The sequence below is a fragment of the Oncorhynchus tshawytscha genome, linkage group LG05 (assembly GCF_018296145.1).
Source record: "Oncorhynchus tshawytscha isolate Ot180627B linkage group LG05, Otsh_v2.0, whole genome shotgun sequence".
NCBI lineage: Eukaryota > Metazoa > Chordata > Actinopteri > Salmoniformes > Salmonidae > Oncorhynchus > Oncorhynchus tshawytscha.
In genome coordinates, this window is record NC_056433.1 from 83,208,349 (window position 1) to 83,234,408 (window position 26,060).

General features: G+C 46.6%; 1 protein-coding gene across 2 annotated transcripts in view; it reads right to left on the minus strand.

Annotated features, from left to right (window-relative positions):
• LOC112251449 (insulin receptor-like) overlaps positions 1–26,060 on the minus strand; it is a 174,797-nt gene that overhangs the window by 2,586 nt on the left and 146,151 nt on the right. Inside the window, exons 8-18 of one of the 2 annotated variants that reach the window (XM_042322551.1) lie at positions 24,709–24,959; positions 22,979–23,146; positions 22,565–22,763; positions 20,545–20,580; positions 13,789–14,072; positions 11,997–12,145; positions 4,331–4,487; positions 3,979–4,075; positions 3,746–3,813; positions 3,072–3,301; positions 1–105 (exon numbers count right to left, since the gene is read on the minus strand). The exon at positions 1–105 is cut by the window's left edge and continues 169 nt beyond it. In XM_042322551.1, coding sequence (XP_042178485.1) covers positions 1–105; positions 3,072–3,301; positions 3,746–3,813; positions 3,979–4,075; positions 4,331–4,487; positions 11,997–12,145; positions 13,789–14,072; positions 20,545–20,580; positions 22,565–22,763; positions 22,979–23,146; positions 24,709–24,959 — 1,744 coding nt within the window. The remainder of the gene's footprint in view (positions 106–3,071; positions 3,302–3,745; positions 3,814–3,978; positions 4,076–4,330; positions 4,488–11,996; positions 12,146–13,788; positions 14,073–20,544; positions 20,581–22,564; positions 22,764–22,978; positions 23,147–24,708; positions 24,960–26,060) is intronic. The other variant, XM_042322550.1, reaches the window with a different exon arrangement.

A 26,060-nucleotide genomic window follows, 5' to 3' on the forward strand; every position in this document is an offset into this window, starting at 1 on the left:
GTCTGGACGGAGGGCCCGCAAGAAGCTCTTCAGATCCCCGTGGGTCATCAGCTCCATCACCACCAGAGTTGGCTGGCCCTTAGACACCACACCCAGCAGACGCACCTACAGACAGAGAGAACAGGGAGACTTAGTCACTACACTACAGACAGAGAGAACAGGGAGACTTAGTCACTACACTACAGACAGAGAGAGTTAGTCACTACACTACAGACAGAGAGAGTTAGTCACTACACTACAGACAGGGAGAGTTAGTCACTACACTACAGACAGAGAGAACAGGGAGACTTAGTCACTACACTACAGACAGAGAGAACAGGGAGACTTAGTCACTACACTACAGACAGAGAGAGTTAGTCACTACACTACAGACAGGGAGAGTTAGTCACTACACTATAGACAGAGAGAACAGGGAGACTTAGTCACTACACTACAGACAGAGAGACTTAGTCACTACACTACAGACAGAGAGAGTTAGTCACTACACTACAGACAGAAGACTTAGTCAACAGACAGAGAGACTTAGTCACTACACTACAGACAGAGAGACTTAGTCACTACACTACAGACAAAGAGAACAGGGAGACTTAGTCACTACACTACAGACAGAGAGACTTAGTCACTACACTACAGACAGAGAGAACAGAGAGACTTAGTCACTACACTACAGACAGAGAGAACAGGGAGACTTAGTCACTACACTACAGACAGAGAGACTTAGTCACTACACTACAGACAAAGAGAACAGGGAGACTTAGTCACTACACTACAGACAGAGAGAACAGGGAGACTTAGTCACTACACTACAGACAAAGAGAACAGGGAGACTTAGTCACTACACTACAGACAGAGAGAGTCACTACACTACAGACAGAGAGAACAGGGAGACTTAGTCACTACACTACAGACAGAGAGACTTAGTCACTACACTACAGACAAAGAGAACAGGGAGACTTAGTCACTACACTACAGACAGAGAGACTTAGTCACTACACTACAGACAGAGAGACTTAGTCACTACACTACAGACAGAGAGACTTAGTCACTACACTACAGACAGAGAGAGTTAGTCACTACACTACAGACAGAGAGAGTTAGTCACTACACTACAGACAGAGAGACTTAGTCACTACACTAGACAGAGAGACTTAGTCACTACACTACAGACAGAGAGAACAGGGAGACTTAGTCACTACACTACAGACAGAGAGACTTAGTCACTACACTACAGACAGAGAGAGTTAGTCACTACACTACAGACAGAGAGAGTTAGTCACTACACTACAGACAGAGAGAGTTAGTCACTACACTACAGACAGAGAGAACAGGGAGACTTGGTCACTACACTACAGACAGAGAGACTTAGTCACTACACTACAGACAAAGAGAACAGGGAGACTTAGTCACTACACTACAGACAGAGAGAACAGGGAGACTTAGTCACTACACTACAGACAGAGAGAGTTAGTCACTACACTACAGACAGAGAGAACAGAGAGAGTTAGTCACTACACTACAGACAGAGAGAGTTAGTCACTACACTACAGACAGAGAGAGTTAGTCACTACACTACAGACAGAGAGAACAGAGAGAGTTAGTCACTACACTACAGACAGAGAAAGTTAGTCACTACACTACAGACAGGGAGAGTTGGTCACTACACTATAGACAGAGGGAACAGGGAGACTTAGTCACTACACTACAGACAGAGAGAGTTAGTCACTACACTATAGACAGGGAGAGTTAGTCACTACACTACAGACAGAGAGAACATGGAGACTTAGTCACTACACTACAGACAGAGAGAGTTAGTCACTACTCTACAGACAGAGAGAGTTAGTCACTACACTACAGACAGGGAGAGTTAGTCACTACACTACAGACAAAGAGAACAGGGAGACTTAGTCACTACACTACAGACAGAGAGAGAGAGTTAGTCACTACTCTACAGACAGAGAGAACATGGAGACTTAGTCACTACACTACAGACAGAGAGAGTTAGTCACTACTCTACAGACAAAGAGAACAGGGAGATTTAGTCACTACACTACAGACAGAGAGAGTTAGTCACTACACTACAGACAGGGAGAGTTAGTCACTACACTACAGACAGGGAGAGTTAGTCACTACACTACAGACAGAGAGAACATGGAGACTTAGTCACTACACTACAGACAGAGAGTTAGTCACTACACTACAGACAGAGAGAACAGGGAGACTTAGTCACTACACTACAGACAGAGAGAGTTAGTCACTACACTACAGACAGGGAGAGTTAGTCACTACACTACAGACAGAGAGAACATGGAGACTTAGTCACTACACTACAGACAGAGAGAACATGGAGACTTAGTCACTACACTACAGACAGAGAGAGTTAGTCACTACTCTACAGACAGAGAGAGTTAGTCACTACACTACAGACAGAGAGAACATGGAGACTTAGTCACTACACTACAGACAGAGAGAGTTAGTCACTACACTACAGACAGGGAGAGTTAGTCACTACACTACAGACAAAGAGAACAGGGAGACTTAGTCACTACACTACAGACAGAGAGAACAGGGAGACTTAGTCACTACACTACAGACAGAGAGACTTAGTCACTACACTACAGACAGGGAGAGTTAGTCACTACACTACAGACAGAGAGAACAGGGAGACTTAGTCACTACACTACAGACAGAGAGAGTTAGTCACTACACTACAGACAGAGAGAGTTAGTCACTACACTATAGACAGAGAGAGTTAGTCACTACACTATAGACAGAGAGAGTTAGTCACTACACTACAGAGAACAGAGATAATTAGTCACTACACTACAGAGAACAGGGAGAGTTAAGAACATTAAAATATATATATATACACATTTCTCTACATAATAACTTGAGAAAATCTACTCAATTTAAAGATGGACTCCACAATGGGGGAAACAGCGCCAACGTCTGCCCCTGTTATTGTTTTGTTGACCAAGCGGAGGTGAGGAGCGTCGTGTCATGTGCAGTACATATTCTGCCAGTAATATATTATATAATAGTTAATAATGAAAGTGGATGAATAGGTCTCTTACCACATGGTGGCAGCTGAAGGCCTTCATGACGGAGGCTTCGTTGAGGAACTCTATCCTCTCTCTCAGACTGGCCGACTCGTTGACCGTCTTCACTGCCACACGCGTGTCCGGCTCGCCCTTCACGATGTCCTTGGCGACGCCCTCGTAGACCATGCCAAACGAGCCCTGACCCAGCTCCTTGAGGATGTTGATCTTTTCCCTCGCCACCTCCCAGTCATCCGGTATGTATACTACACCACACAAAGGGAACAAAGTTCTCCTTTTAGTTCACTACTTAATGTACTTAATACATAATATACCTAATGTACTTACTTGATACCTAATGTACTTACTTGATACCTAATGTACTTACTTGATACCTAATGTACTTACTTGATACCTAATGTACGTACTTGATACCTAATGTACTTACTTGATACCTAATGTACTTGATACCTAATGTACATACTTGATACATAATGTACGTACTTGATACCTAATGTACTTGATACCTAATGTACTTGATACCTAATGTAATTGATACCTAATGTACTTGATACCTAATATACTTGATAGCTAATATACTTAATACTTAATGTATTACACTGTTAGTTTGTTTTTTAGCACATACACCACCTCACAGGAAAACAAAACCCGCTGGAACGGTTTGAGGTGGGGTTCGTGGTTGTCCTTACCGTCGCTAGCGCTCAGGTACTCCGGGTTGGACGAGGCGATCAGAGGTCCAGTGGGTCCCTCAATTTGTCTGATACACACAGTCAAAAGAAGAGTCAAAGACATCCTTGCATATTTGTTTATTTGTCTTGCTAAGCCATCATTGTAAATAATTACCTGCCTGGTAAAAATAAAAAAGGCAAAATAAATAAAATGATACCAAAAAAAAAAAAATCTAAAATCAATCAAGTCTTACTTTTTCTTATAGACCATGAAGACTCCGCCTCCCACGAAGAGCAGCAGGATGAAGCAGATGACTGGGCCAATGATAATGTTCAGTGAAACAATGTCCTCTGCAACAAACACAGCAGCCATTGGTCAGTCACGGTCACGGCAACATGATCTGTTCAAATGTGTCCAGAGTATGCTGTGCTCCCCCAGAGCCTGTTGTTTTGTGTGTGTGTGTGTGGGGGGAAGTGATGCTCTTTTATTGTCATGTTTTTCTGACACGTGTGAAAAAAACAAATAATTTGAAATAAATATATTACAAAACAATATATATAATTTCAGACAAAGTAAGTACATTGGCCCAGGCGGGCAGGACTTACTGTCGGGCATGAAGAAATAGGTGGGTTTAGTCCAGGAGCCATTTCCTGCCAGCGAGGTGGCACGGATCTTCACAGTGTAGTTCCCAGGATGCACCACACGAAGCCTGCAGCCTCCGATCTGGGCGTAGGTCTTCCTGGACACGCAGTGATGCAGCTCCTGGAACACAGATTAATACAGGGTTATAGAGTGGTTATTGCAAGGTAATTCCACTAAATCACACACAGTGTTGTATAAAGGGTGTGACTGTGAGTATCAAGGTTTATAATAGACGAGGCGTCGCTGGCCGTAACAACAAAGTCTGCGAATCAAAGGTTTCAACCTAGCATACTAACACTCAATCTTGTCAATATTATTATCTTACATACAACAACAAAATAAGAAGCATATGTGATTACCTTTCACAATGAAATATTTGTCCAGATTTCTTTAAGCCACTCACCGTGTCAGTAAAAAGTGCAAAGCATTGTCATTGCAGAGGAATCAAAGCTCTTAATTCCTTGGTTACTGAGACATCTATTTGTTTACACGAGGGGAGGGGTGGGTGCATGGTAACAGATCTACTACAGGCTCCCTGGGTAAGACGGTGCAGTAGTGAATACCAATGAGTGATGAGTCCACACATTCAGCACACACACACACACACACACACACACACACACTACAGGGGGTGACAATCAGAACTATAGACAAACTGTAGATTTTCTTTCATAATTGCTGTGGCTGTTCTTCAGCATAATGCACAAGACCATGATTATGAGCCCTGACAATATGGTTGAAAAACAACTAGCCAGTATCAAATTCAGACTGTAGCAACCAGGTATGCACCTAATAAACTAATCCTGGCCCAAATAATAGTCCCCCAAATAACCCCAGTCACTGCCCTTTCCTAGCCAAACACCTACAAATGACTACTCTGTAAACTCAAGTCAACAAACATCCAAAACAAAAAAGAGCAAGGGGGAAATGGATAGAAACAGTCACCTATCTATCCTCCTGTAGCTGAGTCTAGTATTGGTACTGACCTCAGGGTCACCTATATATCCTCCTGTAGCTGAGACTAGTATTGGTACTGACCTCAGGGTCACCTATCTATCCTCCTGTAGCTGAGTCTAGTATTGGTCCTGACCTCAGGGTCACCTATCTATCCTCCTGTAGCTGAGACTAGTATTGGTACTGACCTCAGGGTCACCTATCTATCCTCGTGTAGCTGAGTCTAGTATTGGTACTGACCTCAGGGTCACCTATCTATCCTCCTGTAGCTGAGTCTAGTATTGGTACTGACCTCAGGGTCACCTATATATCCTCCTGTAGCTGAGTCTAGTATTGGTCCTGACCTCAGGGTCACCTATCTATCCTCCTGTAGCTGAGTCTAGTATTGGTACTGACCTCAGGGTCACCTATCTATCCTCCTGTAGCTGAGACTAGTATTGGTCCTGACCTCAGGGTCACCTATCTATCCTCCTGTAGCTGAGACTAGTATTAGTCCTGACCTCAGGGTCACCTATCTATCCTCCTGTAGCTGAGACTAGTATTGGTACTGACCTCAGGGTCACCTATCTATCCTCCTGTAGCTGAGTCTAGTATTAGTCCTGACCTCAGGGTCACCTATCTATCCTCCTGTAGCTGAGTCTAGTATTGGTACTGACCTCAGGGTCACCTATCTATCCTCCTGTAGCTGAGACTAGTATTGGTACTGACCTCAGGGTCACCTATATATCCTCCTGTAGCTGAGTCTAGTATTGGTACTGACCTCAGGGTCACCTATATATCCTCCTGTAGCTGAGTCTAGTATTGGTACTGACCTCAGGGTCACCTATATATCCTCCTGTAGCTGAGTCTAGTATTGGTACTGACCTCAGGGTCACCTATCTATCCTCCTGTAGCTGAGTCTAGTATTGGTACTGACCTCAGGGTCACCTATATATCCTCCTGTAGCTGAGTCTAGTATTGGTACTGACCTCAGGGTCACCTATATATCCTCCTGTAGCTGAGTCTAGTATTGGTACTGACCTCAGGGTCACCTATCTATCCTCCTGTAGCTGAGTCTAGTATTGGTACTGACCTCAGGGTCACCTATCTATCCTCCTGTAGCTGAGTCTAGTATTGGTCCTGACCTCAGGGTCACCTATCTATCCTCCTGTAGCTGAGTCTAGTATTGGTACTGACCTCAGGGTCACCTATCTATCCTCCTGTAGCTGAGACTAGTATTGGTACTGACCTCAGGGTCACCTATCTATCCTCCTGTAGCTGAGTCTAGTATTAGTCCTGACCTCAGGGTCACCTATCTATCCTCCTGTAGCTGAGACTAGTATTGGTACTGACCTCAGGGTCACCTATCTATCCTCCTGTAGCTGAGTCTAGTATTAGTCCTGACCTCAGGGTCACCTATCTATCCTCCTGTAGCTGAGTCTAGTATTGGTACTGACCTCAGGGTCACCTATCTATCCTCCTGTAGCTGAGACTAGTATTGGTACTGACCTCAGGGTCACCTATCTATCCTCCTGTAGCTGAGTCTAGTATTGGTCCTGACCTCAGGGTCACCTATCTATCCTCCTGTAGCTGAGTCTAGTATTGGTACTGACCTCAGGGTCACCTATCTATCCTCCTGTAGCTGAGTCTAGTATTGGTACTGACCTCAGGGTCACCTATCTATCCTCCTGTAGCTGAGTCTAGTATTAGTCCTGACCTCAGGGTCACCTATATATCCTCCTGTAGCTGAGTCTAGTATTGGTACTGACCTCAGGGTCACCTATCTATCCTCCTGTAGCTGAGACTAGTATTAGTCCTGACCTCAGGGTCACCTATCTATCCTCCTGTAGCTGAGACTAGTATTGGTCCTGACCTCAGGGTCACCTATCTATCCTCCTGTAGCTGAGACTAGTATTAGTCCTGACCTCAGGGTCTCCTATCTATCCTCCTGTAGCTGAGACTAGTATTAGTCCTGACCTCAGGGTCACCTATCTATCCTCCTGTAGCTGAGACTAGTATTAGTCCTGACCTCAGGGTCACCTATCTATCCTCCTGTAGCTGAGTCTAGTATTGGTCCTGACCTCAGGGTCACCTATCTATCCTCCTGTAGCTGAGTCTAGTATTGGTCCTGACCTCAGGGTCACCTATCTATCCTCCTGTAGCTGAGTCTAGTATTGGTCCTGACCTCAGGGTCACCTATCTATCCTCCTGTAGCTGAGTCTAGTATTAGTCCTGACCTCGGGGTCACCTATCTATCCTCCTGTAGCTGAGACTAGTATTAGTCCTGACCTCAGGGTCACCTATCTATCCTCCTGTAGCTGAGACTAGTATTGGTACTGACCTCAGGGTCACCTATCTATCCTCCTGTAGCTGAGACTAGTATTGGTACTGACCTCGGGGTCACCTATCTATCCTCCTGTAGCTGAGTCTAGTATTAGTCCTGACCTCGGGGTCACCTATCTATCCTCCTGTAGCTGATTCTAGTATTAGTCCTGACCTCAGGGTCACCTATCTATCCTCCTGTAGCTGAGACTAGTATTGGTACTGACCTCAGGGTCACCTATCTATCCTCCTGTAGCTGAGACTAGTATTAGTCCTGACCTCAGGGTCACCTATCTATCCTCCTGTAGCTGAGTCTAGTATTAGTCCTGACCTCAGGGTCACCTATCTATCCTCCTGTAGCTGAGTCTAGTATTGGTACTGACCTCAGGGTCACCTATCTATCCTCCTGTAGCTGAGTCTAGTATTGGTACTGACCTCAGGGTCACCTATCTATCCTCCTGTAGCTGAGTCTAGTATTGGTACTGACCTCAGGGTCACCTATCTATCCTCCTGTAGCTGAGTCTAGTATTGGTACTGACCTCAGGGTCACCTATCTATCCTCCTGTAGCTGAGTCTAGTATTGGTACTGACCTCAGGGTCACCTATCTATCCTCCTGTAGCTGAGTCTAGTATTAGTCCTGACCTCAGGGTCACCTACCCTCCTTCATTTGATTCTAGTATTGGTCCTGACCTCAGGGTCACCTATCCTCCTGTAGTTGATTCTAGTATTGGTCCTGACCGCAGGGTCACCTATCTATCCTCCTGTAGCTGAGTCTAGTATTGGTACTGACCTCAGGGTCACCTATCTATCCTCCTGTAGCTGAGTCTAGTATTGGTACTGACCTCAGGGTCACCTATCTATCTTCCTGTAGCTGAGACTAGTATTGGTACTGACCTCAGGGTCACCTATCTATCCTCCTGTAGCTGAGTCTAGTATTGGTACTGACCTCAGGGTCACCTATCTATCCTCCTGTAGCTGAGTCTAGTATTGGTACTGACCTCAGGGTCACCTATCTATCTTCCTGTAGCTGAGACTAGTATTGGTACTGACCTCAGGGTCACCTATCTATCCTCCTGTAGCTGAGTCTAGTATTGGTACTGACCTCAGGGTCACCTATCTATCCTCCTGTAGCTGAGTCTAGTATTGGTACTGACCTCAGGGTCACCTATCTATCTTCCTGTAGCTGAGACTAGTATTGGTACTGACCTCAGGGTCACCTATCTATCCTCCTGTAGCTGAGTCTAGTATTGGTACTGACCTCAGGGTCACCTATCTATCCTCCTGTAGCTGAGTCTAGTATTGGTACTGACCTCAGGGTCACCTATCTATCTTCCTGTAGCTGAGACTAGTATTGGTCCTGACCTCAGGGTCACCTATCTATCCTCCTGTAGCTGAGTCTAGTATTGGTACTGACCTCAGGGTCACCTATATATCCTCCTGTAGCTGAGACTAGTATTGGTACTGACCTCAGGGTCACCTATCTATCCTCCTGTAGCTGAGTCTAGTATTGGTACTGACCTCAGGGTCACCTATCTATCCTCCTGTAGCTGAGTCTAGTATTGGTACTGACCTCAGGGTCACCTATCTATCCTCCTGTAGCTGAGTCTAGTATTAGTCCTGACCTCAGGGTCACCTATCTATCCTCCTGTAGTTGAGACTAGTATTAGTCCTGACCTCAGGGTCACCTATCTATCCTCCTGTAGCTGAGACTAGTATTGGTACTGACCTCAGGGTCACCTATCTATCCTCCTGTAGTTGATTCTAGTATTGGTACTGACCTCAGGGTCACCCATCTATCCTCCTGTAGCTGAGTCTAGTATTAGTCCTGACCCCAGGGTCACCTATCTATCCTCCTGTAGTTGATTCTAGTATTGGTACTGACCTCAGGGTCACCCATCTATCCTCCTGTAGTTGATTCTAGTATTGGTACTGACCTCAGGGTCACCCATCTATCCTCCTGTAGTTGATTCTAGTATTGGTACTGACCTCAGGGTCACCCATCTATCCTCCTGTAGCTGAGTCTAGTATTAGTCCTGACCTCAGGGTCACCTATCTATCCTCCTGTAGCTGAGTCTAGTATTGGTACTGACCTCAGGGTCACCTATCTATCCTCCTGTAGCTGAGTCTAGTATTGGTACTGACCTCAGGGTCACCTATCTATCCTCCTGTAGCTGAGTCTAGTATTGGTACTGACCTCAGGGTCACCTATCTATCTTCCTGTAGCTGAGACTAGTATTAGTCCTGACCTCAGGGTCACCTATCTATCCTCCTGTAGCTGAGACTAGTATTGGTACTGACCTCAGGGTCACCTATCTATCCTCCTGTAGCTGAGTCTAGTATTGGTACTGACCTCAGGGTCACCTATATATCCTCCTGTAGCTGAGACTAGTATTGGTACTGACCTCAGGGTCACCTATCTATCCTCCTGTAGCTGAGACTAGTATTGGTACTGACCTCAGGGTCACCTATATATCCTCCTGTAGCTGAGACTAGTATTGGTACTGACCTCAGGGTCACCTATCTATCCTCCTGTAGCTGAGTTTAGTATTGGTACTGACCTCAGGGTCACCTATCTATCCTCCTGTAGCTGAGACTAGTATTGGTACTGACCTCAGGGTCACCTATCTATCCTCCTGTAGCTGAGTCTAGTATTGGTACTGACCTCAGGGTCACCTATCTATCCTCCTGTAGCTGAGACTAGTATTGGTACTGACCTCAGGGTCACCTATCTATCCTCCTGTAGTTGATTCTAGTATTAGTCCTGACCTCAGGGTCACCTATCTATCCTCCTGTAGCTGAGACTAGTATTAGTCTGACCTCAGGGTCACCTATCTATCCTCCTGTAGTTGATTCTAGTATTAGTCCTGACCTCAGGGTCACCTATCTATCCTCCTGTAGCTGAGACTAGTATTAGTCCTGACCTCAGGGTCACCTATCTATCCTCCTGTAGCTGAGACTAGTATTGGTACTGACCTCAGGGTCACCTATCTATCCTCCTGTAGCTGAGTCTAGTATTAGTCCTGACAGCTCAGGGTCACCTATCTATCCTCCTGGCTCAGGGTCACCTATCTATCCTCCTGTAGCTGAGACTAGTATTGGTACTGACCTCAGGGTCACCTATCTATCCTCCTGTAGCTGAGACTAGTATTGGTACTGACCTCTAGGGTCACCTATCTATCCTCCTGTAGCTGAGACTAGTATTGGTACTGACCTCAGGGTCACCTATCTATCCTCCTGTAGCTGAGACTAGTATTGGTACTGACCTCAGGGTCACCTATCTATCCTCCTGTAGCTGAGACTAGTATTGGTACTGACCTCACCTCCTGTAGCTGAGACTAGTATTGGTACTGACCTCAGGGTCACCTATCTATCCTCCTGTAGCTGAGTCTAGTATTGGTACTGACCTCAGGGTCACCTATCTATCCTCCTGTAGCTGAGACTAGTATTGGTACTGACCTCAGGGTCACCTATCTATCCTCCTGTAGCTGAGACTAGTATTAGTCCTGACCTCAGGGTCACCTACCTCAGGGTCACCTATCTATCCTCCTGTAGCTGAGACTAGTATTGGTCCTGACCTCAGGGTCACCTATCTATCCTGTAGCCTAGTATTAGTCCTGACCTCAGGGTCACCTATCTATCCTCCTGTAGCTGATTCTAGTATTAGTCCTGACCTCAGGGTCCTATCATCCTCCTGTAGCTGAGACTAGTATTGGTACTGACCTCAGGGTCACCTATCCCTCCTGTAGCTGAGACTAGTATTAGTCCTGACCTCAGGGTCACCTATCTATCCTCCTGTAGCTGAGACTCTAGTATTATCTTCCTGTCCTGTACTGACCTCAGGGTCACCTATCTATCCTCCTGTAGATTCTAGTATTAGTACTGACCTCAGGGTCACCTATCTATCCTCCTGTAGCTGAGACTAGTATTGGTACCCTCAGGGTCACCTATCTATCCTCCTGTAGCTGAGACTAGTATTGGTACTGACCTCAGGGTCACCTATCTATCCTCCTGTAGCTGAGACTAGTATTGGTACTGACCTGTACCTATCTACCCTCCTGTAGCTGATTAGTGACCTTCTAGTATGAGTGGTACTGGGTCACCTCTATCCTCCTGTAGCTGAGACTAGTATTGGTACTGACCTCAGGGTCACCTATCTATCCTGTAGCTGAGTCTAGTATTGGTACTGACCTCAGGGTCACCTATCTATCCTCCTGTAGCTGAATCTAGTATTAGTCCTGACCTCAGGGTCACCTATCTACCCTCCTGTATTTGATTCTAGTATTGGTACCTGGGTCAGCCTCTACCTCAGGGTATTGGTACACCTATCTATCCTATGTAGTCCTCCTGTATTTGGTTCTAGTATTGGTACTGACCTCAGGGTCTCCTATCCTCCTGTAGTTGATCTCGTACAGGATGATCATGCCGTTGGGGGCTTTGGGTTCCAGCCACTTGATGTGGACAGAGTCTGGGTTCTCCAACACAATCTCATGGCTCACCTGGCCCACAATGTCATCAGCTTTCTCTGCAGGGAGAGGAGAACACAGGCAGAACCATCATTAGAGTGTGGGACTGTGTACAGCCTTACCCTCGGGCATGCTGTAGTCTGTTACTGTGTACAGCCTTACCCTCGGGCATTCCGTAGTCTGTTACTGTGTACAGCCTTACCCTCGGGCATGCTGTAGTCTGTTACTGTGTACAGCCTTACCCTCGGGCATGCTGTAGTCTGTTACTGTGTACAGCCTTACCCTCGGGCATTCTGTAGTCTGTTACTGTGTACTGCCTTACCCTCGGGCATTCTGTAGTCTGTTACTGTGTGGGACTGTGTACAGCCTTACCCTCGGGCATGCTGTAGTCTGTTACGGTGTACAGCCTTACCCTCTGGCATGCTGTAGTCTGTTACTGTGTACAGCCTTACCCTCGGGCATTCTGTAGTCTATTACTGTGTGGGACTGTGTACAGCCTTACCCTCAGGCATTCTGTAGTCTGTTACTGTGTACAGCCTTACCCTCGGGCATGCTGTAGTCTGTTACTGTGTACTGCCTTACCCTCGGGCATTCTGTAGTCTGTTACTGTGTACAGCCTTACCCTCGGGCATGCTGTAGTCTGTTACTGTGTACTGACTTACCCTCGGGCATTCTGTAGTCTGTTACTGTGTACAGCCTTACCCTTGGGCATGCTGTAGTCTGTTACTGTGTACAGCCTTACCCTCGGGCATTCTGTAGTCTGTTACTGTGTACTGCCTTACCCTCGGGCATGCTGTAGTCTGTTACTGTGTACTGCCTTACCCTCGGGCATGCTGTAGTCTGTTACTGTGTACTGCCTTACCCTCGGGCATGCTGTAGTCTGTTACTGTGTACTGCCTTACCCTCGGGCATGCTGTAGTCTGTTACTGTGTACAGCCTTACCCTCGGGCATTCTGTAGTCTGTTACTGTGTACAGCCTTACCCTCGGGCATTCTGTAGTCTGTTACTGTGTACAGCCTTACCCTCGGGCATGCTGTAGTCTGTTACTGTGTACTGCCTTACCCTCGGGCATGCTGTAGTCTGTTACTGTGTACAGCCTTACCCTCGGGCATTCTGTAGTCTGTTACTGTGTACAGCCTTACCCTCGGGCATTCTGTAGTCTGTTACTGTGTACAGCCTTACCCTCGGGCATACTGTAGTCTGTTACTGTGTACTGCCTTACCCTCGGGCATGCTGTAGTCTGTTACTGTGTACAGCCTTACCCTCGGGCATGCTGTAGTCTGTTACTGTGTACAGCCTTACCCTCGGGCATGCTGTAGTCTGTTACTGTGTACAGCCTTACCCTCGGGCATGCTGTAGTCTGTTACTGTGTACAGCCTTACCCTCGGGCATGCTGTAGTCTGTTACTGTGTACAGCCTTACCCTCGGGCATTCTGTAGTCTGTTACTGTGTACAGCCTTACCCTCGGGCATGCTGTAGTCTGTTACTGTGTACAGCCTTACCCTCGGGCATGCTGTAGTCTGTTACTGTGTACAGCCTTACCCTCGGGCATGCTGTAGTCTGTTACTGTGTACTGCCTTACCCTCGGGCATGCTGTAGTCTGTTACTGTGTACTGCCTTACCCTCGGGCATTCTGTAGTCTGTTACTGTGTACAGCCTTACCATCGGGCATGCTGTAGTCTGTTACTGTGTACTGCCTTACCCTCGGGCATGGTGCGTGCGCTGACGTAAGTGGCCATGCTGCAGCGTTGGGAGTCCGAGGGGTGGTTACAACCATGGATCTCTATCTGGTAGCTGGTGAAGTGGCGCAGGTTGGAGATGACAGTTGACTCCTTGGCGAACACCACAAGTGTCACCTTGGAGCCCTCCACCCCCTCGCCCTCTGGGCTGGGCGTGGTCGACGCGTTGGGCAGGGTGGGGGGAGTGGTCATGAAGCGAGGCAGCGTGGCGTTGGCCACACCCACTGAGCGGCGCCGACGAGACGGTCTGAAGAAGAAAAGGGTGGAGAAGCCAGGTGAGATGAGGCGTGTTACACAGGAACAAAGAGCGAAGACTAAAAAAGGTCTAAGCGGAAGGAAAGTCATTGAAAACTTTCACAATAATCAAGCACCTGGTTGTCCTTTGGGACGAACCTACCTACCATACAGACCTCTGCTGAAGATCCACGTTAGTTTCTCCAACCTAGAAAGCCCATTTTAACAACCCAACACAGCACCTAAATCAAAAGGTGTTTAACCTATGACCTACTGTTCTCCATGCAAGGTTAGGTGAAGAGAGAAAGAGGCGTTAAGAGTTAATAGTCTATAGTAAGTAGTCTTGTAGTCTTGTCCTCTGGTCACAAGGTCCTTTAACTCAGCCTGACTTTTACAACACCAATCTACTGACTCGGAGCACCAAGTCTAGGACCAAGAGGCTTCTAAACAGCTTCTACCCCCAAGCCATAAGACTCCTGAACATCTAATCAAATTGCTACCCAGACTATTTGCATTGCCCCCCTCTTTTACACCACTGCTACTCAGTTGTTATCTTCTATGCATAGTCACTTTAATAACTCTACCTACATGTACATATTACCTCAACTTACCAGTACCCCCACACATTGACTCTGTACCGGTACCCCCTGTATATAGCCTCCACATTGACTCTGTACCGGTAGCCCCTGTATATAGCCTCCACATTGACTCTGTACCGGTAGCCCCTGTATATAGCCTCCACATTGACTCTGTACCGGTAGCCCCTGTATATAGCCTCCACATTGACTCTGTACCGGTAGCCCCTGTATATAGCCTCCACATTGACTCTGTACCAGTAGCCCCTGTATATAGCCTCCACATTGACTCTGTACCGGTAGCCCCTGTATATAGCCTCCACATTAACTCTGTACCAGTAGCCCCTGTATATAGCCTCCACATTGACTCTGTACCGGTACCCCCTGTATATAGCCTCCACATTGACTCTGTACCGGTACCCCCTGTATATAGCCTCCACATTGACTCTGTACCGGTACCCCCTGTATATAGCCTCCACATTGACTCTGTACCGGTACCCCCTGTATATAGCCTCCACATTGACTCTGTACCGGTACCCCCTGTATATAGCCTCCACATTGACTCTGTACCGGTACCCCCTGTATATAGTCTCATTATTATTTTACTGCTGCTCCTTAATTACTTTAATTCTAATCCATTTTTTTCTTTTTTAAACTGCATTGTTGGTTAGGGGCTCGTAAGTAAGCATTTCATTGTAAGGTCTACACCTGTTGTATTCGGCGCATGTGACAAATACAATTTGATTGGACTCCTCCACAGTCAGCCGGGTGGCCAGGCTGCAGTTACACTCATCACCAACAGATGGAGCCATGGAGTCTTCTGCTAGCCTAGCAGCCAGCCAGTCAACTAGGTTTATTTAAGTTTGAGTTGACTACAGAACAGGTTGTGGCTGATAAGAGGAGAAACCATATAAGAATAATCTATTTCTATGGCCACTACAGTTTAGTTGTATTGTTTGTTATATCGTTGTATTTTTGATTTGTGTGACTGTTCTTGTCTATCAGTGTATCAAGTGCTTAGTTACTTGTCATGTCCTGTGTTTATGTAGACCCCCAGGAAGAGTAGCTGCTTCTTCTACAAAAGCTAAATGGGGATCCTGATAAACAAGCAAGTATGACCCTACTACTACAGAGAGTGGTAGGAAGTTCCAACTTCCCCCTGGGCCCCAAATCAGCTTTTTATTTTCTTATCTTCCTAATAGTTGAGGTTCACATTTTGGGATGGTAATCTGATGCTAGATCAGATCACGTTCGTAATCCAGTGCTAGATCAGATAACGTGGTAATCTGGTGCTAGATCAGATCACGTTCGTAATCCGGTGCTAGATCAGATCACGTGGTAATCCGATGCTAGATCAGATCACGTTCGTAATCCAGTGCTACATCAGATCATGTGGTAATCTGGTGCTAGATCAGATCACGTTCGTAATCTGGTGCTAGATCAGATCACGTGGTACTCTACTGTTAGATCAGATCCCGTGGTAATCTGATATGCTTGATCAGATCACGTGGTTCGACTGAGGCAACTTCTTCCACAGCAGGCAGGGTGACATCAGCATAGAGTGGCTTTATCCATCTGTCACCGTGAGTCTTCAGAACGCTGGCTGCCTGGCTGAGCACACAGTTATGATGTCACAATGAGTCTTCAGAATGCTGGCTGCCTGGCTGAGCACACAGTTATGATGTCACAATGAGTCTTCAGAATGCTGGCTGCCTGGCTGAGCACACAGTTATGATGTCACAGTGAGTCTTCAGAACGCTGGCTGTGACAGTGTGGGGGTGATGCATTGATACAGACAGCACCACAGACAAACAGACAGCCCCCACAGACAGACAGACAACCCGACAGACAGACACAACCCGACAGACAGTCTTGCACCAATGGACAGACTGACAGACGGACAGAGACTGCACCACGGACAAGGGACGGACTGAGAGACGGACGGTCAGACAGAGAGGGCCCCACAGACAGACAGCCAGCACCAGACAGACAGCACCACAGACAAACAGCACCAATGAGACAGACAGACTGAAAGATAGCACCACAGGCAGACAGAACCACAGACAAGACAGATGGACAGACTGAAAGATGGCACCACTGACAGACAGCACCACAGACAGACAGACAGCACCACAGACAGACAGACAGCACCAGACAGACAGACATATAGCACCACAGACAGACAGCACCACAGACAGACACAGCACCACAGACAGCACCACAGACGGACCGACAGCACCACAGACAGACAGATGGACAGACTGAAAGAAAGATGGCACCACTGACAGACAGACAGCACCACAGACAGACAGACAGACAGACAGCACCACAGACAGACAGACAGCACACCACAGACAGACAGCACCCACAGACAGACGGAAGGCACCACAGACAGACAGAAGCGCCACAGACAGACAGCACCACAGACAGACAGACAGCACCACAGACAGACAACCACAGACAGACAGACAGCACCACAGACAGACAACCACAGACAGACAGACAGACAGACAAACAGACCCACAGACAGACAAACAGCACCACAGACAGACAGACAGCACCACAGACAGAGTCAGCACCACAGACAGACAGACAGCACCACAAACAGACAGCACCACCGACAGACAGCACCAGACAGACAGACAACCACAGACAGACAGACAGCACCAGACAGACAGACAGCACAGACACAGCACCACAGACAGACAGACAGCACCACAGACAGACAGACAGCACCAGATAGACAGACAGGCAGCACCACAGACAGACAGACAGCACCAGACAGACAGGCACCACAGACAGACAGACATACAGGCAGCACCACAGACAGACAGGCAGCACCACAGACAGACATACAGGCAGCACCACAGACAGACCACAGACAGCACCACAGACAGACATACAGGCAGCACCACAGACAGAACCACAGACAAGACAGATGGACAGGCTGAAAGATGGCACCACTGACAGACAGCACCACAGACAGACAGACAGCACCACAGACAGACAGACAGCACCACAGACAGACAGACAGCACCACAGACAGACAGACAGCACCACAGACAGACAGACAGCACCACAGACAGACAGCACCACAGACAGACAGCACCACCACAGACAGCACCACAGACAGACACAGCACCACAGACAGCACCACAGACAGACCGAAAGCACCACAGACAGACAGATGGACAGACTGAAAGAAAGATGGCACCACTGACAGACAGACAGCACCACAGACAGAGACAGACAGCACCACAGACAGACAGACAGACAGACAGCACCACAGACAGACAGACAGACAGCACCACAGACAGACAGACAGCACCACAGACAGACAGACAACCACAGACAGACAGCACCACAGACAGACAGACAGACAGCACCACAGACAGACAGCACCAGACAGACAGACAGCACCAGACAGATAGACAGCACCACCGACAGACAGACAGCACCAGACAGACAGACAGCACCACAGACAGACATACATACATACAGAGGGCCCCACAGACAGACAGGCAGCACCACAGATAGACAGACAGCACACCACAGACAGACAGACAGGCAGCACCACAGACAGACATACAGGCAGCACCACAGACAGACATACAGGCAGCACCACAGACAGACATACAGGCAGCACCACAGACAGACATACAGGCAGCACCACAGACAGACAACACTAGATAGACAGACATACAGGCAGCACCACAGACAGACAGATGGCCAGACTGAAAGACAGCACCACTGACAGACAGACAGCACCACAGACAGACAGACAGACAACACCACAGACAGGCGGATAGACAGCACCACTAACAGCACCACTGACCGACAGCATCACTGACAGACAGACAGCACCGCCGACAGACAGCGCCGCTGACAAAGACAGCACCACTGAACACACTCCCCAGACAGATGGACAGACTGAAAGACAGCACCACTGACCGACAGCACCACTGAACACACTCCCCCATGTTGGCCATGTCACTACACTACCAGATAAATACAGACAGTCAGTAGAACAACAGATCTCCCAAAATGGCATCAGAACAGAACTAGCCAGGTCTGAACCAGGTCAGTACTGGGTCACGGTGGGTTACAAACAGTCTATCCATTTCACAGTCTATCCATTTCACAGTCTATCCATTTCACAGTCTATCCATTTCACAGTCTATCCATTTCACAGTCTATCCATTCACAGTCTATCCATTTCACAGTCTATCCATTTCACAGTCTATCCATTTCACAGTCTATCCATTCACAGTCTATCCATTTCACAGTCTATCCATTTCACAGTCTATCCATTCACAGTCTATCCATTTCAGTCATCCATTTCACAGCATCCATTCACAGTGCTATCCATTTCACAGTCAATTTCACAGTCTATCCATTTCACAGTCTATCCATTTCACAGTCTATCCATTCACAGTCTATCCATTTCACAGTCTATCCATTTCACAGTCTATCCATTCACATGGTCCTCTGTAGCTCAGTCAGTAGAGCATGGTGCTTGCAACACTGGGACAGTGGGTTCAATTCCCAGGACCACCCATACACAAAATGGATGCCACTTTGGATAAAAGCGTCATATATATATATATATATATATATATTCACTCTACTGTTGTCTGTCTCGCTCTGCCGGACATCGCCACACCAGTAAGTTTTAGAGGGAAGGGGGGAATTAGAAGTAGTCTGGTACTGTTGTCAGTCTGATCTCCTTGTTCACTTCCTATACCATAATTACCATGTCTTCCACTCAGACACAGGATTAAACCCCAGCTGAGGTCTCAACTGTGTGTGCGTGTGTGTAGATCTAAATCGTGTTAGTTTATGTGTGGAGGTCTGAACAGTATGTGTGTAGCAGTCTAAATGGCAGGGCGGCAGTCTGCATGAACGGATGGTAATGGGTACAATAATCACTCCCCTGGGAAAGGGGGGGTGTAGGTGGGATGGGGGCACCAGACAACCCCCGACCCCCTTCCCCCTCTGCAGCTGGGTTCTGGAACAGAGCGTAAACAGGGACACACACGTCACACAGGGTTGGGGCTAGCTTGATAGCACGTTAGAACACACACACATCCAGGGCCAAACAAAGGGAGCACGGGGCCCCCTGCCTGAGGGAGGGACAGAGCACAGTGTTCCTGTGACTGTGTGAATAACAGCAACAGACCACTCAGGGCCCAGACACTGTAATCCCCCCCCTCCACCGCATCAGCTAGCTACTAAATTACAGCTCGGCTGTAGTAGAAACGATAACATCTCTTGTGACTGGAGAGTTAAAGCAGAAGAGCCAAGGCCGGACCACACCGCTTGAAACCGCGGCAAAGCAGACGAGACCGACTGAGATAGTGATTTCCCATGACTCATCTCAGCATCTATACACATGCCTTAAACAGGGAGGGTGTGTGTCAGCCCAGGGGCCTGTCAACAGCACGTCTGAAAGCCAGCTCTGCCTGCTGGTCCACCTGCCAAAGAGCCTCTGGTGCCGACGCAACAGAACGCTACACAATTCATCTGTTCTCACATATTCCTGGAATTACGATCAAAGGGGAACAGAACTCATAGAGGCTTTTACTAATTAAACCACGGTCTTCTTCACAGCGCTGACGCTCCCATCATCATGCTTGGGTTGAGCAGGCATTTCAACTGTCACACAGAAGGAAAGACTGTCTCCACCAAGGCAAGAGCATTGATAGTTGTGAATTAACACACAAACACAGGATCGGAAGCACAGAGAGGAGGTGGGGGGCGAGCTAGTTTCGTCACCCCCCCCAACGAATTAGTGCATCAAATTACGCATTCCACCACTGACATAGAGCTGCTGGTTGTTGTGTTCTGATTGGCTGACAAGGTGAGGGGGGGCTGGGCATTAACACCAGCACTTGAACGCCATTGGCTTACCCATTGTCAGAAGAGTTGCTTACAGCAGGTGTTGTTCTGGAGGAATGAGAGATCAGCTGTGTTCAGGGCCTACCTGCCATCAGACTGTCTATACTTCACTTAGTGGGGCAAAAAAGTATTTAGTCAGCCACCAATTGTGCAAGTTCTCCCACTTAAAAAGATGAGAGAGGCCTGTAATTTTCATCATAGGTACACTTCAACTATGACAGACAAAATGAGGGAGAAAAATCCAGAAAATCACATTGTAGGATTTTAATGAACTTATTTGCAAATTATGGTGGAAAATAAGTATTTGGTCAATAACAAAAGTTTATCTCAAACTTTGTTAGCAATGACAGAGGTCAAACGTTTTCTGTAAGTCTTCACAAGGTTTTCACACACTGTTGCTGGTATTTTGGCCCATTCCTCCATGCAGATCTCCTCTAGAGCAGTGATGTTTTGGGGCTGTTGCTGGGCAACACGGACTTTCAACTCACTCCAAAGATTTTCTATGGGGTTGAGATCTGGAGACTGGCCACTCCAGGACCTTGAAATGCTTCTTACGAAGCCACTCCTTCGTTGCCCGGGCAGTGTGTTTGGGATCATTGTCATGCTGAAAGACCCAGCCACGTTTCATCTTCAATGCCCTTGCTGATGGAAGGAGGTTTTCACTCAAAATCTCACGATACATGGCCCCATTCATTCTTTCCTTTACACGGATCAGTCGTCCTGGTCCCTTTGCAGAAAAACAGCAAAGGGTGACAGTGGTGCCGTCTATCCGCCTGTCTGTGGTGTTGTCTGTCTGTCTGTGGTGCTGTCTGTCTGTCAGTGGTGCTGTCTTTCAGTCTGTCCATCTGTCTGTCTGTGGTGCTGCCTGTTTCCACCCCCATGCTTCACAGTAGGTGTGATGTTCTTTGGATGCAATTCAGCATTCTTTGTCCTCCAAACACGACGAGTTGAGTTTTTACCAAAAAGTTATATTTTGGTTTCATCTGACAATATGACATTCTCCCAATCTATTTCTGGATCATCCAAACGCTCTCTAGTGAACTTCAGACGGGCCTGGACATGTACTGGCTTAAGCAGAGGGACACGTCTGGCACTGCAGGATTTGAGTCCCTGGCGGCGTAGTGTGTTACTGATGGTAGGCTTTGTTACTTTGGTCCCAGCTCTCTGCAGGTCATTCACTAGGTCCCCCCGTGTGGTTCTGGGAGCTCACCGTTCTTGTGATCATTTTGACCCCACAGGGGTGAGATCTTGCGTGGAGCCCCAGATCGAGGGAGATTATCAGTGGTCTTGTATGTCTTCCATTTCCTAATAATTGCTCCCACAGTTGATTTCTTCAAACCAAGCTGCTTACCTATTGCAGATTCAGTCTTCCCAGCCTGGTGCAGGTCTACAATTTTGTTTATGGTGTCTTTTGACAGCTCTTTGGTCTTGGCCATAGTGGAGTTTGGAGTGTGACTGTTTGAGGTTGTGGACAGGTGTCTTTTATACTGATAACAAGTTCAAACAGGTGCCATTAATACAGGTAACGAGTGGAGGACAGAGGAGCCTCTTAAAGAAGTTGTTACACGTCTGTGAGAGACAGAAATCTTGCTTGTTTGTAGGTGACCAAATACTTATTTTCCACCATAATTTGCAAATAAATTCATTAAAAAACTTACAATGTGATTTTCTGGATTTTTTTTCTCATTTTGTCTGTCATAGTTGAAGTGTACCTATGATGAAAATTACAGGCCTCATCTTTTTAAGTGGGAGAAATTGCACAATTGGTGGCTGACTAAATACTTTTTTGCCCCACTGTATATTAACTGAATAGCCTTGTTAGGAGCGTACACTAGTCAATAGTCCTCAGTTTCAGGCAGGGTTCCCTGAGCTTTGGGGTAATTTCTGGAAGTATAGACGACTGTTATGCATTTACTACAACGCCAAACTGTGACGCTACTACTGTTCTCATACCTGATTTCAACACTATGTTATGAAGGTATCTCTGTCCACATACTTTTGATCGTGTAGTGTAACTCTGCTATAATCCTACCTGGGTTCAAACACTTCGTTGTGGATGTAGTTTTCAAAGGTCTTGCGGTACTCAGACTCATCGGCCTCCTTCTTGAGCTGGGTCTCTGTTTTGGGGCAGGAACAGCAGCGGCTCCCTGGCCCAGGCTCGTCTGTTTGGTTCCATTTCTGTTCCTCTTCAGTGTCCAGGTGGGTAGGAGCCCGCGACGGCAGCTTCATTCCTACAGACAGACAGACAAAAGACAGTTAAACTGAATCCCAATGGTCCCAAATGTCACATCTGCACCAAAATAGGGGATGACCCACAAATCCCGTTCTCATTGGTCAACGGATCATCAGACAAGACCCATGAGATCATCTGACACGATTGATCGATCCTTTCCTAAACTGTAATATGAAATAATCACGTGAATAATGACAATCCTCTGCGTCTCACCTTTCTGACAATAATCGAACTTGTAGAGGTCGCTGTCCTCGGGCTGCTGCTGACAGTACACCAGGTAGTGAGTGATGTTGCCGTTGGTATCCGTGGGAGGTTTCCACTTCAGGATGATCTGAGAGGACGAGTTGGACGAGGAGATGGGGTCCAGGGGCACGGACGGCTCTGAAATAACAAGATCAACATTGCTAGAGTTAAGAGTAAGGATGGTTAACAACAAGATCAACATTGCTAGAGTTAAGAGTAAGGATGGTTAATAACAAGATCAACATTGCTAGAGTTAAGAGTAAGGATTGTTAACAACAAGATCAACATTGCTAGAGTTAAGAGTAGGGATTGTTAACAACAAGATCAACATTGCTAGAGTTAAGAGTAAGGAATGTTGTCAGACTGGGGCTGGAGGGGACCTATTGGTGGATAACAGCCAGCTTCTACAGTCTGTTATCTAGGATTACATTGTGTCCGTTAAGTACATAGCGTACCATGTAAATTGTGCCCCTTAGTGTCATCGTTGTAAAGAGTAAAGTCATGGTTGGCCTACCTTTTAAAATGTTTCACTAAAAACGGTTTGATTCATCGGTGCTACCTAGTATTATGTCTGCTGGAGCAGTATGGGGACAAATTAAACTGGTGTTAACTGTGTTTTGAACAGTGCTGCAGATTTTTGACCTTGGTTTGGGTAAATACATGTCAAATGTTGCTATTCAAAATGACATGGTCTGGAAAATTCCATGTCATCATCACCAGAGGCTATGCATTTAATGTTTTAAAAATATATATATTTAAATTGGCAGAGATTTTGCAGCATGCCAAATGAACGTCTATGTAAACACGGAATTTGAATGGGCTTGTGATGTTGCAACTGCAAATATGTTTTATTTACAGTATCATGTCAAAGCCTTTTTTAAGTCCACCCATATGGCTCTCCTCACTGATACAGAGTGTATTCTAGAAATTACCGTAATGTTTTTGGAGAAGCACTTTTCGAGAGCAATGAACGAAAGTGGTACCAACTGATAAAACCAGGGCAGAACCCCGTGTACGTTTCAACCATATTCAAAGCTATTTTTCTAAATGTAGATATGGAGTGGCCCCTCTCGCTATTGAGACTAGTCGATACACAAACACTCCCCTAGGTAAACGTGTCTGTACTTTCAGTAATGATGTTTCCATTGAAACCGAAGCTCCTGCCTTGCTTTATGTGGGTTATAAACAACGACATTAGAGATTACCTTTTTTGTCACAGTGAAAATGTTTATGGTCTTGATGAAAATAATTGTGAAATTTTATCAGATAATGTAGTAGAATGTTGTCAGGACGGAGGACTGTGTTTGTGACTCACTAGTAGAATGTTGCAAGGACGGAGGACTGTGTTTGTGACTCACTAGTAGAATGTTGTAAGGACGGAGGACTGTTTGTGACTCAGTAGTAGAATGTTGTAAGAACGGAGGACTATGTTTGTGACTCAGTAGTAGAATGTTGTAAGAACGGAGGACTATGTTTGTGACTCAGTAGTAGAATGTTGTAAGAACGGAGGACTATGTTTGTGACTCAGTAGTAGAATGTTGTAAGAACGGAGGACTATGTTTGTGACTCACTAGTAGAATGTTGTAAGGACGGAGGACTATGTTTGTGACTCAGTAGTAGAATGTTGTAAGAACGGAGGACTATGTTTGTGACTCACTAGTAGAATGTTGTAAGGACGGAGGACTATGTTTGTGACTCACTGGTGGCATTGGTGCGGACGTAGATGATTTCGCTCTTGGCCCCGTGGACCTGGTGTTCGTCTGAGGCGGAGAGCTGGGTCTTGACCATGATGGCGTACTGGGTCCAGGGCTTCATAGGATGGATGAGGAAGCCAGGCTCCGCCTGATCTTTCCCCTCCGTGGCACGGGGTGGAGGGTCGACGTCAGCTATCACCCAGCTGTTAGAGCCGCACGCATCCTGGCCATCAAACTCTGTCACGTTCTTATAAGGCCTGGAGATGGAGAGGACAGAAAGACACTGACATACTAATAGTAGAGATACGACTGTTACTGTTACTAGCCGGCTACCACCCGCTACTCTAATCTACACCATTAGAGACTGCTGTCCTATCTAAATAGTCATGGAAGCTCCAATTTAAACTACACACCTTTCGATTCAACACTTTTGACACTTTACAGCAGGGTTTGGCCCACCAAGCTATTGGACCCCCAAGCCACCAAGCTATTGGACCCCCAAGCCACCAAGCTATTGGACCCCCAAGCCACCAAGCTATTGGACCCCCAAGCCACCAAGCTATTGGACCCCCAAGCCACCAAGCTATTGGACCCCCAAGCCACCAAGCTATTGGACCCCCAAGCCACCAAGCTATTGGACCCCCAAGCCACCAAGCTATTGGACCCCCAAGCCACCAAGCTATTGGACCCCCAAGCCACCAAGCTATTGGACCCCAAGCCACCAAGCTATTGGACCCCAAGCCTTCTGAGCAAAAAAAAAAAAAAAAAAAAAGTTTGTTGTTGGACATTTAAAAAAAAAAAAAACTAAAACAGCAGGAAATCAGTGATTTTAATTTAAGAAATCTGTTCCCAAATATTCTCAGACATAAGAGAGGTTGAAAATGATTATTTTAGTCAAGGATATCAGTTTGGGCTTCTTGTGGTCAATATGCTAATTATTTGTAATTATACTGGACAAAAAAAATAAACAACACGTAAAGTGTTGGTCCCTGGTTTCATGAGCTGAAATAGAAGATCACAGAAATATTTCCATCCGCCAAAAAACGTATTTCTTTCAAATTTTGGGCACAAATGTGTTTACATCCCTGTTAGTGAGCATTTCTCTCTTGCCAAGATAATCCATCCACCTGACAGGTGTGGCATATCAAGAAGCTGATTAAACAGCCTGATCATTACACCCTGTGCTGAAGACAATAAAAGGCCACTCTAAAATGTGCAGTTTTGTCACATAAAAAAAAGCCACTGATGTCTCAAGTTTAGGGAGCGTGGAATTGGCATACTGACTGCAGGATTTTTATTTGTCTATCATAAGACACTTCCACGTTGTTTTAGAGAATTTGGAAGTTCATGCAACCGGC